Here is a 16858-nt window from a genome sequence, read left to right on the forward strand (position 1 = left end):
GAGGGAAGAGATATGGGAACATGTGTATATGTATAACTGATTCACTTTGTTGTAAAGGAGAAACTAACACGCTATTATAAAACAGTTATACCCCAATAAAGATGTTAAAAAAAAAAAAAAAAAAAGGAGTGAGACTAGCTCTCATGAAAAAGTGTTCCAGGCAGAAGAAAAAAGTGCAAAGCTCTATGGTAGCCATGTACTTGGAATGTTCCCTGATGTAGCAAAGATCCTCAAACACAGAGGAGTGTGAATCAGGGGAGAGAGGCAGGAGGTGAGTCTGGGCCCAGGGCCAGATGATGCAGAGGCACGCCGGCCAAGACAAGTGTCTGGGATTTAGTCACGTGAGATGAGATGCCAGGTTTCTCTGAGTGGTATCGCAGCCCAGTGGTGCATGGTAAGCCTGCAGCAGGCAATAAATAAGGTATGCATCTTCTTTAGAGAACTTATAAGCAATGATAAACCCAATCAGAAAACACAGAGAACAGATTAATAGATGCCAGGTGAGTTAGTGATAGGAGGGGGTGGGTGTGGCTATAAAGGGATCACACAGAGATCCTTGTGGTGATGGAGCCGTTCTGTGTCTTGATTGTGGTGCAGGTTATGTGAATCTACACAGGTGATAAAATTACAAAGAACTACACACACCCACACACAAACTGAGTGTACATAAAACTGTAGATTGTATCAATGTCCATTTCCTGGTTTTAATATTTTATTCCAATTATGCAAGAAGTTACCATGGAGGAAACTTGGTGAAAGGTATACAGGACGTCCATGCACGTTTAATTTATTATTATTTTCTGTTAACTTCCTGTGAATCTATAATTACTTCAAAATTAAAAGTAAAAAATATGTATAACCATGAACCTATGATTCTTAACCATATGAGTGATAAAATACTCTTCCCATGGGGCAGGCTTCTCCCCCCCACCAACTCTTGGTGCTCACTGTTTACAGCCTGTAACTTATGTTTTTTTTGGTTTTTTTTTTTTTGCGGTCCACGGGCCTCTCACTGTTCTGGCCTCTCCCATTGCGGAGCACAGGCTCCGGACGCGCAGGCTCAGCGGCCATGGCTCACGGGCCCAGCCGCTCCGCGGCATGTGGGATCTTCCCGGACCGGGGCACGAACCCGCATCCCATGCATCGGCAGGTGGACTCTCAACCAGTGCGCTACCACGGAAGCCCCTATAACTTATGTTTAATGTTCTTTGTTTAAACCTTTGTCTGCTAAGAGCTTGGGTAGTGGATACAGTGAACTTAGGTTTTAATATAGTTCAAGATATAGATATAGCTAGAGGTTTATTTAAACTATTGTAAACTTTCTATCATATAGTTGTTTTACATATGAGGCTCCATACTTTGATAAACAATATGCTAACAATATTTTTTATTAGCAGGGAGAGAATTGTTACAAAATGTAGTAAATAGCTTTAAAAAATAAACATAATGGAAGACTCAGAAATTAAAGACAGTATGTAAAACTTTGTTATGCAGTCTAATAAATTCTTAGAGTTTTTTATTTGATGTTCTTAAATTATCTAGGCAATAATCATATATAAATGACAATGTTTATCTCTTCATTTAATATTTATAACACTTGTGTCTTTTAAAATTTTATTGCATTGGTTAGGAAATCTCATACAGTGGTATGTCATTACATGTTAGCTGGTATCCCTGCCTTGTTTGTGATTTAAATATCTAGAGTTTTTTACTTCTGAATATAATTTGGTTTTGATTTATGTTAGATGGCATTTATTAAGTAAGGGAGTTTGTTTATTTTGGGGCAGGATTTGTATATTTGATTATTCATGGCTATGGACTTTATAAAATTTCATTTTATAAGACTTTTTTTTCCCTCTGATGTCCTCTAGCATCAGGTTACAACATGCAAAATGGGACCAGTTATATGGTGAGAATGGAAATTTAATATGGAGTGTAGAGAGTAACTTCAGAGTGTTGAGAAGCCCAGGCTTGCATCCCACCAAGATGTGTATAATTGGCCAAAAGGCAGCAAGAGGGTCCTACGTACCTGGAACCTTAAAGAATGAGACACCAGGAAAAAAAAAAAAAAGGAGAGGGCCTGGCAGACCAACTTGACAGTTGTGCTCAGGTTATTGCACCTTTTTCAGAATTTCTCATTCTGTCCCTGATCTTTTTTTTCTTCTGGGAATACCTACCTTATGTACAACTGGTACTAGGCACATGGATGCCTAATTACATACCTGTTTTGTAATAGTCCCTAGTTTTTATGTGTAAATCTAGTTCATTTGCTCAAATTACAAGGTCAACAAGATACGGGATTATGCGGTCTCTTCTCTGGCACTTTGTAGCAATGCCTAGAAAAAGGGGTGGGTGCTAATAACTGTTTTGCCTTGAAGAATCAGGCTGGGAGATGGGAAGGGGCATTTAGTGGTTCTCCATTTTAATGCAATTTCAGCTCAGTTGGCATGTCTTATTTGACCGTGATTTGTGTTAAGTAGGTACTTTCTGCTTCCAGAATATTTCCTTTTGTGATGAATATAGTCTCCTTTTAACATGACACTGCTTATTGCTAAGAGGTTACAAAAGGTGAGTGGCCTAATGTGGACACTTGCACACTGCTTCTATTTAGATTTTTGGACTTTGGAGTCATTAACAAATAAATGTAACATTCTGACTTTTGATGCCTGCCTCTATTAACCTCATTCTTTGTTCCACTAGCCATGTTTCACTCCGTGTCTTAGTATCTTTTTTTCTAAAATCTATACTAGCCAATCTCAGGCCCTAAGGATCTGTTACTGATTAGTTCTTCCATCTACTGTGTTTTCACTGGTGTGGACTCATATTTCTTTTCTTGATCAGTCACCTGAATTTATTTTTTTAAGCTATGTGTGTTTTAGGTGTTTTTTTTTTTAATATCTCTGATGATTTTCTATTTTTTTCAAAGTTTTGGATTACAAAACAACTCATTGTAATTTATGACCATAAGGCTTCCTTCTAATTTGCAGGGGGAACTTTCAAACCAACCTGATTCTACAGATAACTTCTTATTCTTTAAGTTGGTACATAAGCAGGGTCATAGGCAGCATAAACTGCATTATTGTGTGAATTAGAAAAAGTCTCCCCCTCTGGGTAGAAGTATTAGAAAGGGATACCATCTGGGCATAAACCACAGAGTGTAGTTTGGCAGGAGGAACACAGGCTGGATTTCAGCTCCTACTTGACCCCTTGGTTGACTCAACCTGTATAACCCTATATAGAACCCTGTATATCAGGATTCTTTGGGTACCTTCATACTCTTTCAGATGTTCATCAAATAATTGCTACTAATTCCTTTTTATTTAATATCTGGGTTAGAATTGAAATTCATATAACCACATTAATTCATTGGTATATTTATTCAAAATTTGTTGCATGCCAACTATCTGCTTGTCAGTGTTGGAGGGGCTGGAATTACAGTGGTGAGCAGGTCAGATAGAATGGCTCTTCTTGTAGAATCTGTTGTTGCAGTTGGCAGTCAGTGTTCAGTAGAGAGGACAAAGTTGGTTATTGTCTGGTGGCCTGGAAGATGTGGTCCTGTCTTTGTTCTCACGATAAGAAATATGTCGGAGAGCAGGAATGGTAGTGTTAGGAGTCTGTGTCCTGTTTGGATTCTGTTTGGCCAGAATGGATGCAAGATGGTTCTGGATGGGTAACACTTTTGTCCTCAGGTGAGGTGACTCATTATTCTCTGTAATGCTGCATAGGAAGCTCCTAAAGGCTGACTTTCGTGTCAAGTTGCCTATTCTACTTTAAAGATCTCTAGCTGCCAAAGGTCTGAAACTTTTCTGAGCAGTCATGTTTACTGTTCTTTCAGGGTCCCCTCCACCAAAAAAATAGTCATTATAAACATGTCTTACCTTTGAACTTCACCAGATTGAACAAAACAGTATTTGTTAGAGAGCCTCAATTAAGATATACAAACATTAAAAAAAAATTGTTGCGTGCAGCTGTATCTCATTTTATGATATAAAAAAATCTATATTACTTTGGAAAATTCAGTTCACCCTCCCTTTTAAAAATATGTAGGAACACTTTCAGAATTAATGTTTATTTGTATTTAAATAAGCTATGAGTAAATCCATACTACTTTTAATATAAAATCATCTAATTGTGTTTTTAAATTAAATAATTGTTATCTCATTATTTTTGTTGCTTTTTCTCTCAAATTAAGACTTCATAGAAAGCAACTATAATATTTTAAAACATAAATCACTGTCTTTTTGATATTATAGCCTGTTTTGCTCTGATGATATATTTAAATGTACAAAAAATTGGAGTATGCAACTTCTCAAGACAGCTTTTTAATAACTTACTACTGTCTAAACAAAAGACAAAATTTGTAAAATTCTACAGCATTTCAGCTGTTTTAAATGTCTGTATTCTCTGTATGCATCAGAATTCTGCCAGAGAATAGCATATTGTATTAGTTAATGTATTTTCTCCTGATTATTGCAAAAAAAAAATCAGCATGTAGATTCCAACTTCAAGCAAAACACAGGTATTGAGAAGCACTGTAGTCAAATTAAAAAGCTAGATTCCAACCTAAAGCCATGAAAATGTGCACTGAATTCAAGAATTTCAGAGCCTTGAGCTGGAAGAGTCTAACATGGTGAAGAAAAGGGAAAACCAGAATTACACTGGCTGGGTTCACATCCTGCCTCTGCTTTTGCTAATTATAGAAGCTGGGGCAGAATTTTAAAATTTCAGTTGTCTCACTGGAAACTGGAGATACTAGTAGTACTTGTCTCATAGAATATTTTGCTAATTCAACCAGAATATACTTGTAGACTGCTTAGTCTACAAACTTAAGGTCAATATGTGGTCTAGTCCATGCATTCCCAAAGGGGATGATATTGCCCCCAAGGGGACAAAAAAAGTTCTTGGGGTGAAAAAAATCTTACACTTTTTACATATAAAGTGTATGTATATAAAACTTACCTACACACAGCATATTTGTGGTGTAAAAATGTTACAGGGGGAAAAAGGGAAAATAAGGGAAAAAATGTTTACAAATGCTCCTTGGGGAGGAGATAACATAACAGAGGTGAGAAACATTGGATAGTCTCTTTATTTTACAGAAGATCAATTGTTAAACAATTTGCCCAGTTTACACAGGTAGTGATAGACTTTCAGTTTAATGGATTTTAATGATAGTATTGATATTTGGCCAATTGGCTTTTCAAAATCATACTCAATAAATTATTCAGAACATTGACTCCCTGACCTGCTAATCATAAAGATTTTCAAAGATATAAGTCCTTACTGTACTCTCTGCTACCCCCTTCCCAATCCTGACCCAGTTCTTCTGAGTTGGATCTACCTTAGACCCCACTGGTTTATCCAAGTGGGAAGCTACTACCTTATAATATTAGCCTTGACATAGTGAAGAGCTATAGAAAGTAGGACTTGTAATGTATGAATAGGCCTGGGAGGAAAAGAACTTTCAACCAGTTTTGCAATGCAGGGGTTTTGGTTTGTAATTTTTGTGTTACTTCTAAAAATGTATAATGCAATTTCTCATACAAAAGAATGAACTATTCTGCATTTAAAAATGTTTTAGGTGGTGTCTCATTCCTCTCACTACTTAGGAACCTGGTGAATCCCATGAGCCTTCCTTTGAAGTCAAATTAACTTATTCAGTCTAAAACAATTTGCAAATTTAAAGCAGTGTATGCTAACAAGGCTATCAGGTACAGTGAGCCCTTTTCTTTCCCTTCCTTTAAAAACAGGATGGTGCGCATATTTGTTTTAGAGAGCAATAGCTCTTTCTTGGCTCTCTAAAATAATCACCACATATTTCCCCTTTTGTGGCCCTTACGAATGGCTTTAAGCTTTGGAGTTTGTGATGTTCTTGGAGGACTGTGTCACCTCAGAGAACATGGATTTCCCCTTCTCGTTACCATTATTTAAGATTTCCATTGAGTTATTCCTGGGTTGAAACATCCACCTTCTATATCCACCTAAATCAGACCTTCTAAATCAGATGAAGGCCCTTCTTGCCGATGGAGTAACAGGGCATCCTGTGACCGGTACTGAAGTCTGGGAGACCTAGGTCTGCTTTCTTTTGCCACCTTCTGACCTTTCTTACCAGATCTTCCTGTTCCCTGTCCCTTTCCCTGTCCCTGCTCTCTGACACATTCCTATCTCAACCACATTTTTTTTTTTGTATTTTAAAAATATCCTTTTTCTTTCCAATTCTTGCCCAATGGACTTTGGGATGTTTTACAGTCAGCTCTGTTTTTCCTCAGCTGATGGGTTGGATATGGTTGATAAGGAAAAAGAATTGGGCTAGTGATGCTATGTGTACCCAGTGGAGGGTGAGCTTTACAGCTCTCCTTCTCTAAGTTCCAAGCTGCCTTAATGGCTTCTTTGGTCATCCTTTGCTCTTTAAGAAAATCTAGGGGTGGGCTGCTTATTGTGAACTCATTGTAATAACTTAGGAATGACTTTAATCTTAAATTTTATTTTATTTTATTATTTTTTTTGTGTGTGTGGTATGCGGGCCTCCCTCTGTCGTGGCCTCTCCCGTTGCGGAGCACAGGCTCCGGACGCGCAGGCTCATTGGCCATGGCTCATGGGCCCAGCCGCTCCGCGGCACGTGGGATCCTCCCAGACCGGGGCGCGAACCCGGTTCCCCTGCATCGGCAGGCGGACGCGCAACCGCTGCGCCACCAGGGAAGCCCTTAAATTTTATTTTTTATAAATATATTTATTTATTTTTATTTTATTTTTGGCTGCATTGGGTCTTCGTTGCTGCGCACAGGCTTTCTCTAGTTGCAGTGAGCGGGGGCTACTCTTTGTTGTGGTGCACAGGCTTCTCTTTGCTGTGGCTTCTCTTGTTGTGGAGCACGGGCTCTAGGCGCACGAGCTTCAGTAGTTGTGGCTCGCGGGCTCTAGAGCACAGGCTCAGTAGTTGTGGTTCGCGGGCTCTAGAGCGCAGACTCAGTAGCTGTGGCTCACGGGCTTAGTTGCTCCATGGCATGTGGGATCTTCCCGGACCAGGGCTCGAACCCGTGTCCCCTGCATTGGCAGGTGGATTCTTAACCACTGCGCCACCAGGGAAGTCCTTTTAATCTTAAATTTTAAGATGAAAATAGTCATTATAATTTAGTTTCATCCTCTCTATCAAACCTTTAGTAATAATTTTAAGTACATTTCAGAATCACATCAAAAACACCCACCTTGCTCCTCATTTTCCTCTAAAACACCTACCTTTCCTGAGGTTTGGCCTTTAATACTGATATTTTTAAACCTAATTTTTTCATTTTATTTCTCTTTAAGAATTTTTTAGAAGGGGACATAGTGTTCACTTATTCATTTTCCTAATTAATTATTACTAGTCTGAGAAACGATCAGAAAGAAATTCTCAAAAGAAGATGTGGTACATATATACAATGGAATATTAGCCATAAAAAAGAATAAAATAATGCCATTTGGAGCGACATGGATGGATCTAGTGACTGTCATACTGAGTGAAGTAAGTCAGAGAAAGACAAATATCATATGATATCACTTATATGTGGAATCTAAAAAAATGGTACAAATGAACTTATTTACAAAACAGAAACAGAATCACAGCTGTAGAAAGCAAACTTATGGTTACCAAGGGGGAAAGGACAGGGGGAGGGATAAACTGGGAGATTGGGATTGACATATACACACTACTATATATAAAACATATAACTAATAAGAACCTACTGTATAGCACAGGGAACTCTACTCAGTACTCTGTAATGACTATATTGGAAAAGAATCTATAAAAGAGTGAAGATATATATGTGTGTGTGTTTAACTGATTCACTTAGCTGTACAGCAGAAACTAACATGACATTCTAAATCAAATATACTCCAATAAAATTAATTTTAAAAAGAGGAACAGAGGAGAGAATATATCATAAAGAAATATATGAATATAGGGCTGAAGGCTACTGTATTTCTCCCCTAATTTTGTAATTGTTGGATATTGATCTAATTACTTTCTAAAACTGAAAACATACTTCATTTATTTTGTCCATTTTTTATTCTGAATATTTTCCATCTTTACTTATCATGTTGTTACTCTGTAGCATTAAGGAAATCACTAGTTGGTAGGTATTTTCTAATTCACTGTGTGAAATGAATGAAATTTGGAAAATTTTTTGACATGTGGCCAAATTTCACATAATTCCTGCAATTAGAAATAATTATTTTTAGATATTATATTTATGGTACATACATACACATCCTCCTGCCAAACTGTATTGCACAGTACTTTGCCAAGAGAGTCACAATATGGCTAAAATTAAGCTTTATTAGATATAATAGGATGAGATGTGATTTAATTCTTTAAGCTGCCTATAAGTGCTAGAAGACATATTTGCTTTTATTCTAACCACTAAGTTAAAAGAATGATGCATTATTTTGCAAATCCCAGTGGCAAAAGGCAATTGAAATAATACATGAAGCTTCTTGAAGGAAAATAGTTTTCTGGTTAAAACTGTAATATTATTTATCTTTCCCCTTCAACCGTTTGACTCCTTCAGTTTGTAGAAGCCTATTTATTTTAGCAGTTAGGTGGATTGAATTTCTGCCAAGTCAGTATGCTCACTAAATGAATATGTCAGAGGCAATACTGTTTCTCAAAAACCATTTAGAAAGCAACATTTTTACATAAGTAGGCTCTTTCATTATTTTTGAATTAACTCTGAGCAATTGCTGTTTATATTATGATTTCCTGGACACCCTGTGGAACGAGGGGGTTCTGAGTTTTGAGTGAGAATTCCCTTTGGGATTGAAAGGGCCTGCGTTTGATTTGGAAAATTGAAGTGAATATAAATTTTTGGTCTAAGTTCTTTGTGAAGGCTGATGTCTTTCTGCAAATCAAATATCTCATGTAAAATCAACTGAAGATAGAATGCAGGCGTACTCAGGTACCCCTAAGATAGAAAGCAGGCAAAATCATCCGAGTTTTAAGAGTTCCCAGGAAGTAGCATCACCTTTACTTTCTTTTCATCTCTACCTCCCTGAAAGTACTGGAAAAAAATCAATATGTTTGACTAATTTCTTGCCCATGATCAAGATCTTTCTTTCTGTTCTGAAGGAAAGCTGAGTTCTATTATGCCATGGCAGAATTACCTGAAACACTTCCTAAATTTTTAAAGACTCATTTGATGTTTCATCTGATAATAGAGATATTAAAAAGCATGAAAATGCCATTGGCTCCTGTGATAACATTTTTTACTCTAAGCAAGCATTACTCATTTTTAAAATAAAATACAGAGGGTACCTAGTTATTAATCATAATTAATTATGATGATGATGATGCAATTTCCATTTAATTTCTTTCTGAGGCATTAAAATTTAGATCTTACAAAATGGCCAGCAGTAGGGGTGGGGGGGTAATATACTCTTATTGAATCTTTGTCAACTTATTTCTGTGTTGATTCAAATTAGTTTGGATCAGAGCTTGATTTAGTTTCAAAGAAGGAAATGTGAAGGCACTCATTTTTCTTTACAGTGGTGGTCACATGCTAATGATAACAACAGGCATTTTTCTTCTTAATTACAAATCATTTTGATTGAATTTGTATGTTCATCTAAAATCACTTTGTCCTTAAGGAAGATCATGAACAATGCACATTTCTAGAATTAAGAACAGTTTTTTCTTTAACATTAAATATATCAACTCCAGCATATTCCCACCCCCTTTGTTAATTAGCATTCTGTTCATGGAGTAATTCATTATTTAAGGTGACTTTGCAATCATTAGTAGCAGACTTGCACATTTCTTGTAAGGCAGGTCAATTTAATAATTTCTCATTGCAAATGAAAAATTCCAGGTTAGGCACCGAAATATTCAAAGCATTAATGACTACTGCATATGTACAATCACTTATCAGACTGTAATATATTCCCTAGCTTTAGAAAGCTACTGCTATGTAGTGATCTCAATTGATCTGATTTAAAAGTTACTTTGTCTCTTTAACACTTTGTGGCCATGAGAGGTCTTTATAGGGACTAACATTGCAGCCTACAAAACCTAAGTAGCCTATAAAACCTTGGGTAATTGCTTACCTAGTCAGGCAATTGGTCAACACAGGAATGGTAGAAGGTGTCAATGTGACATGGTCTAAGGCAGCTGGAGAAAGTTGGACCAGCATAGACCTTCACTGAATAGGTACACTGATTACAGCAGGGATCCACTGCATTAGAGCAGACAGTTATTAGCAAATAGAAATAAAGTTGTTTCCGTCAGTATATCTAGAGAAAGGATTTCAGGTGACTAGAAAAGCAGCTCCTCTTCCCACGGACATCATGGCTGGAGTTTGGTCAAGAAGAATTGAGGGCTCAGTAGAGAGTAAACTACCCAGACCATCCAATTTGAGGTGGTTCAGGTATGCCCCCCTACCCCACCCACCTCCCAGGATAATTTTATTACATCATGAACAGCTACAAATAAAAGAGTTGTTTAAAGTGGAGCACATTTTGGTCTCACTACCTCCTGCTTTGTCAGGGAGGTGTGGGATAGAGCTTGAAGGAGTATTGAAGTGGCAATAAAGTAGGAGAGGAATTTGGATTTTGTTTAAAGGGTTAAACGGCCTGCAACCTTCATGAATATCTTGGATCTGTCGTGTCACTGGTCGCCTCCATTGTGGTCACCGTGATTCAAAAACAAAATATGCTTGGTGCGAATGACCTCATCTGTTCTGTCTGATGCCTTCATTCCGTGGAAGCAAAACCAAGAGTAACAGGTGGCGGTGAGTCAGCCTCCAGGGACAAGGCTCAGGTCTTGCTCTGCCTTGGACTGGCTGAGTGAACTTGGAGAAATCACCTAAGGTCTTTGGAGTTCAGTTTTTCAGTAAAATTGCTGAATTAAACTAAATTAGCTCTAAAGCTCCCCTTCTAGCTCTGAGAGTCAATAGGCATAGCGATATCCTGTGTTCACTTTTCTTGGGGAGTTGACTACCTAAGTGGTCTGAAGCTGGTAAGTGCTTTGTGACTTACTCATGATTTATTTCTAGAACAAATGTATCCCAGGGGACTGAAATAGAGAAAAGTTGACCCAAGCCCATTGATTCAATGCCTAAATGAAGCATCTTAGACATGTCCCTGAGACTGGAAGAATTTATTGACATGGATTAAGATCTACTGTCTTTCAAAGCAGCAGGTGCTGAAGAGGCATGAGTGCTCTGACAAATGGCCTCACTCCCACCCTGGGCCTCCAATTATGTCGCTTAGTAGCCTCCAGGGAAATCCCCCCATTCCTCACCAGCACACCATGTCTCTCACTAATTTCATATCTTAGTACCATTAGCCCTAATGTCCAACAGTCAATTGATTGACAGTTAAGTATTTATCAAAGGGGACCTTAGGGGACTTAACCCCTCACCTCCCAATAATCATCAACAGCCCTCCAAAAATAAGCCAAATAAACATAATATCTGTAAAAACATTGTCCTTGACAAATGCAGCTTCAGGACAAGTTCCCCAGTCTCTTTCCAACTGCACTACCAACCCTAAGGCTTAACTGCCTTCTGGACAGTTAAGCCATTCTGGCGCTTCTAACGAGATTTAGTTCAGACCTGCTGTGAGCCTAGGTATTGCGCTGGTGGATTGACCAGTTTCAACTGCAGGGTCCAACCTCAAGTTCAGAGATTGTGGCAGCAAGTGTCTGCTGGGTCTTGGAGCTGAGACGTTTGGGGTACCTTCTCAGCATTGATCATCAGACACTTAAGTTCTGTCTGGTGTTACAGGGAGACAGCCATGGCAAAGGAAAGAGAAGCAGCAATAATGGCTTTCTAGTCTTATTGTTGAGGCTCATGGACTCACGAATGCTTAGTACCAACTCACATTGAAAAAGAGGCTACATGAGGACAAGTGACCTTGTCTGTTTCACTACTAATCTAGCTTCAGCACTTAGCACAGTGTTAACTCATGGTAAGTACTTAGCAATGTAGGTTGAATGACCGATGATGAGGCCACATAGAGCAGTGGTTCACAGCACAGATTCTGGAACCCAGACCACCTTGTTCCAAATCCTGGCTCCACTGCTTGCTAATTGGGAATGTGAGCAAGTGAGTAAGCTGTGTCTCAGTTTCCCCATTTTAAAGTAGGAATAATAACAGTATATATCTCAAAGTTATGCAGGATAAATGAATTGATGTTTATAAACAGTGCCTGGCATGCACTATAAATGTTTATTAAACAGCTAGAGTAATCAGTTTACATGCCCCCACTTCCTTTTCCATCATTACTTAGGTTTTGTTTTTGGAACTAAAGTTTGAGTTTGTGAGAACACATGCTAACCAAGCATGGGCCTGGACCGAAACACACTTCTGTCTTAAGACCTCTGGCTTTCTATTTATACAATGCTTTAAAGCATCTCTTTCCATCAGTCTTGTTAAAATGCTACTTGACTTACCCTTCTCGACTGAGAGTTCCTTGAAAGCAGACACCATTCAATAGGGCCTGATTTAAACGGGAACTCAGTGGTTTTGGAATGAATGCATGATATGCTCAGTGAATGGCTGCTTGTGGGTCTTTTACTCACCCCTGGGGAAGGAATTGCAAACCCCTCCCCCATCTCACAGGTTCTTCTTTACCCCTGGTCCATTAGTGTCATATGGACATCCACAGTCCTGGTCACTCCAGCCTCCCCACCCAGCTGTTGTTATCTTCAGCACAATCTCTGATCATCATCTCTCCTCAGCCTTCCCAGGAAACCGCTTTACTTTCCCGCAATATCTGCTCTCTCTTCCCTTGCCTGTCTCTTCCACATGGCTTGCAAGCTTTGACATTTACATTAGCAATCTTGCTTTGTTCCTGTCTTTTATTTTAAGTCAGGTCAAATCCTTTTGGTAAACTGTAAAAGCATTAGTTGCAAACAAACCATTATTATCATTTTCCTTTGCAACCTTTTGCTTTTCCCATTCACCCTCATAAACACCTCAAGCCGCTTCACTTCTTTCCCAATGGTTAAAACATCTTCATGACGGTATTTTTTTGATTTTGCTCTTGCTTTGGTTTACATTCAAAGTTCTGCTGGTCACAGCTGTGATTTATTTCGATCTGTATCTGATTTAATTCACATCTTATGTAAAGAGTGAGGAAGCAAAGTATATGGGGTGATTTACCGCCCTATTGTCTCATACCAGTCTCCATCTTTGAAGCGCTTCTGATCTGCTTAACGGATGGAAGTGACACATAGGAAATATTTCAATCATAATACAAGGCAACCCATAAGATAAAACCGTCTGACCTTAAACCATTGGCTCACAAACTCTGAATTGCTCCGAAACCTGCTTAGTGTGGGATCACTCTGTGCAAGTGCAGTCAGGCATTTGGCTGTGCTTTTATTGGGTCATTTTGGGGTATTGCTATCCTAGCTCCTATTATGTTATAATCTCCATGAGAATCAGGAGCCCATCTTCTTCTTCATCTGTGTATTTTCATGATTCTCAGCATGGGTCTGCATAGAGAGGACACTTGGTGAGCACCACTGATGGACAGATGATTACTGCCTCTTGCCTTGACCCAGTTCTGGGCATTCTCTGGGTGCAGGTGCATACCAGGAAGAGCTGGAAGGTTCCTAGTTGGCATTTCCTGTGGCTCCGCAGACACTCCTTGTGCCTCTGGGTAGGCTTTCTAATGAAACTGACTTCCAGGGGCTAATTCTGCCACTGCAGATCCTGATTTTTCTTCTTCTTCTAAAAACCATTTTTCCTCCATGTCTTCGAGAGGTCCACCCCTCAGGGGAGTAATAGCAGTAGATTGGTTATGCTAAACACCCCACCTCGGGGTTCAATTTTGAATTTTTCACAACAACCCAGTCATTTGTATAGTCGAGATAGACTCATCTTGGAACTTCACAAAGCCACTTAATTTTTTTAAACTTCATAACTCTAGATAATTTTTATCTAGGTTTCCAGTCCTCTCTTGGATTCCCAGGGAATACTCTGTCAAACAGGAAACTCAAATGCATGCCCTTTGTCACTGTCTTTTCTTGCCTTTCCTCACCCCAAATGCTAATAATGTGGAGCTAAGTAGTACATATTGGAAGAGTGTTGATATTTTGTGTGCATATAATCTGTTTAACCATAAAGCTGATGTGAGCAAGACAGGCACACAAATAAAGATGGGAAAAATTCTAGGGATGTTCAGAGAATGTGACTCAGGCCATTTTTTTTTTTTTTTTTTCCATCCATGCAGTCTCTAGACCCATGGAAAAGACATTATGTTTGGGACCTGCCCCTTCAGCTTCTCGGCTCTGCAGTATCCCTTGCTCTACAGACTGTATAGTGTCTTCCTGGTCAGCCTGGGGCTTGTGCATCCATGAAAACTGCCACGATCCTCATGGAAGAAAAGGTGAGTGCCTTGTTTGTGTGTGCTTCATTTCCTTCCAGTGCACACTATTTATTCTGGTCACTAAATAGCCCCTTAAGTCTGCTTAGACAATATTTGTTTGTAAAATGTAGATAACCAGCTCAAGTCTGACAGCATTCAGTTATTAAGGAAGCATTGGAGACATATCTGTGGACACAGAATCCTACCTTGGTTGACCTTCCAATTAGGCTCATAGCTGGTGAAGTGACTATTACTGAAAAATGGTATAATTTAACCCCGCAAGATATTTGGTCTTGACCAAAATGTCCATAAGACATTTGTTCCACACCAAAACGTCCTTCATATTTGGTCCTATCCAAAACATCCATGAGCATATTTATCCCGTGCCACATGATTTGATTAGGACCAAATTTCAAGGAGCTTTTGCCATGCACCAAATGTCTTTGGACATTTTGGACCAGATCAAATATCTGCTAACCATAAATTAAAGATTTTTTTTATATGTAATGGTTATACTGTAGAAATTAGATATGACTTCTGTAATCATATCAAGAAACAATGGTTTTGCATATCTACTTATTATTTTCAGATTCCCAAAGGCTGAATCACATGCTGAATTTGATGTTATACTTTAAATTTTCATGAGGGGCATTTATGTGTGTTGTTTTCTTTTGATGTTGTCCTCAGGCTTAAAGCGAAATCTTCAACCTTTGTGTGCTTGTTTATATTTGTAACACTATGAGACTAGATATCAATTACAGGAAAAAAAAACTGTAAAAAATACAGACACATGGAGGCTAAACAATACACTACTAAATAACCAAGAGAAGAAAAGAAATCATGAAAATCAGATCAGAAATAAATGAAAAAGAAATGAAGGAAACCATAGCTAAGATCAATAAAACTAAAAGCTGGTTCTTTGAGAAGATAAACAAAATTGATAAACCATTAGCCAGACTCATCAAGAAGAAAAGGGAGAAGACTCATATCAATAGAATTAGAAATGAAATAGAAGTAACAACTGACACTGCAGAAATACAAAGGATCATGAGAGATTACTATAGGCAACTATATGCCAATAAAATGGACAACCTGGAAGAAATTGGACAAATTTCTTAGAAAAGCACAACCTTCTGAGACTGAACCAGGAAGAAATAGAAAATATAAACAGACCAGTCACAAGCACTAAAATTGAAACTGTGATTAAAAATCTTTCAACAAACAAAAGTCCAGGACCAGATGGCTTCACAGGCGAACTCTATCAAACATTAAGAGAAGAGCTAACACCTATCCTTCTCAAACTCTTCCAGAATATAGCAGAGGGAGGAACACTCCCAAACTCATTCTACAAGGCCACCATCACCCTGATACTAAAACCACACAAAGATGTCACAAAAAAAAGAAAACTACGGGCCAAAATCTCTGATGAACATAGATGCAAAAATCCTCAACAAAATACTAGCAAACATAATCCAACACCACATTAAAAGGATCATACACTGTGATCAAGTGGGGTTTATCCCAGGAATGCAAGGATTCTTTGATATATGCAAATCAATCAATGTGATACACCATATTAACAAACTGAAGGGTAAAAACCATATGATAATCTCAAAAGATGCAGAAAAAGCTTTCAACAAAATTCAACACCCATTTATGATAAAAACTCTCCAGAAAGTAGGCATTGAGGGAGCCTACCTCAGCATAATAAAGGCCATATATGACAAACCCACATCCAACATCGTTCTCAATGGTGAAAACTGAAACCATTTCCTCTAAGATCAGATACAAGACAAGGTTGCCCACTCTCACCACTATTATTCAACATAGTTTTGAAAGTTTTAGCCACAACAATCAGAGAAGAAGAAGAAACAAAAGGAATCCAAATCGGAAAAGAAGACGTAATACTGTCACTGTTTGCAGATGACATGATACTATACATAGAGAATCCTAAAGATGCTCCCAGAAAACTACTAGAGCTAATCAATGAATTTGGTAAAGTTGCAGGATACAAAATTAATGCACAGAAATCTCTTGCCTTCCTATACACTAGTGATGAAAATTCTGAAAGAGAAATTAAGGAATCACTCCCATTTACCATTGGAACAAAAAGAATAAAATACCTAGGAATAAACCTACCTAATGAAACAAAAGATCTGTATGCAGAAAACTGTGAGACACTGATGAAAGAAATTAAAGGTGATACAAATAGATGGAGATATATACCATGTTCTTGGATTGGAAGAATCAACATTGTGAAAATGACTATACTACCCAAAGCAATCTATAGATTCAATGCAATCCCTATCAAACTAGCAATGGCATTTTTCACAGAACTAGAACAAAACATTTCACAATTTGTATGGAAACACAAAAGACCCCGAATAACCAAAGCAATCTCGAGAAAGAAAAACGGAGCTGTAGGAATCAGGCTCCCTGACTTCAGACTATACTACCAAGCTACAGTAATCAAGACAGTATGGTAGTGGCACAAAAACAGAAATATAGATCAATG

General features: G+C 38.2%; 1 protein-coding gene across 1 annotated transcript in view; it reads left to right on the plus strand.

Moving 5' to 3' along the window:
* THSD7B (thrombospondin type 1 domain containing 7B) overlaps window positions 1-16858 on the plus strand; it is a 773362-nt gene that overhangs the window by 252811 nt on the left and 503693 nt on the right. Inside the window, exon 5 of the mRNA XM_024122279.2 lies at window positions 14209-14364. Within this exon, the coding sequence (XP_023978047.1) occupies window positions 14209-14364 (156 nt within the window). The remainder of the gene's footprint in view (window positions 1-14208; window positions 14365-16858) is intronic.

The sequence above is a fragment of the Physeter macrocephalus genome, chromosome 2 (assembly GCF_002837175.3).
Source record: "Physeter macrocephalus isolate SW-GA chromosome 2, ASM283717v5, whole genome shotgun sequence".
Lineage (NCBI taxonomy): Eukaryota > Metazoa > Chordata > Mammalia > Artiodactyla > Physeteridae > Physeter > Physeter macrocephalus.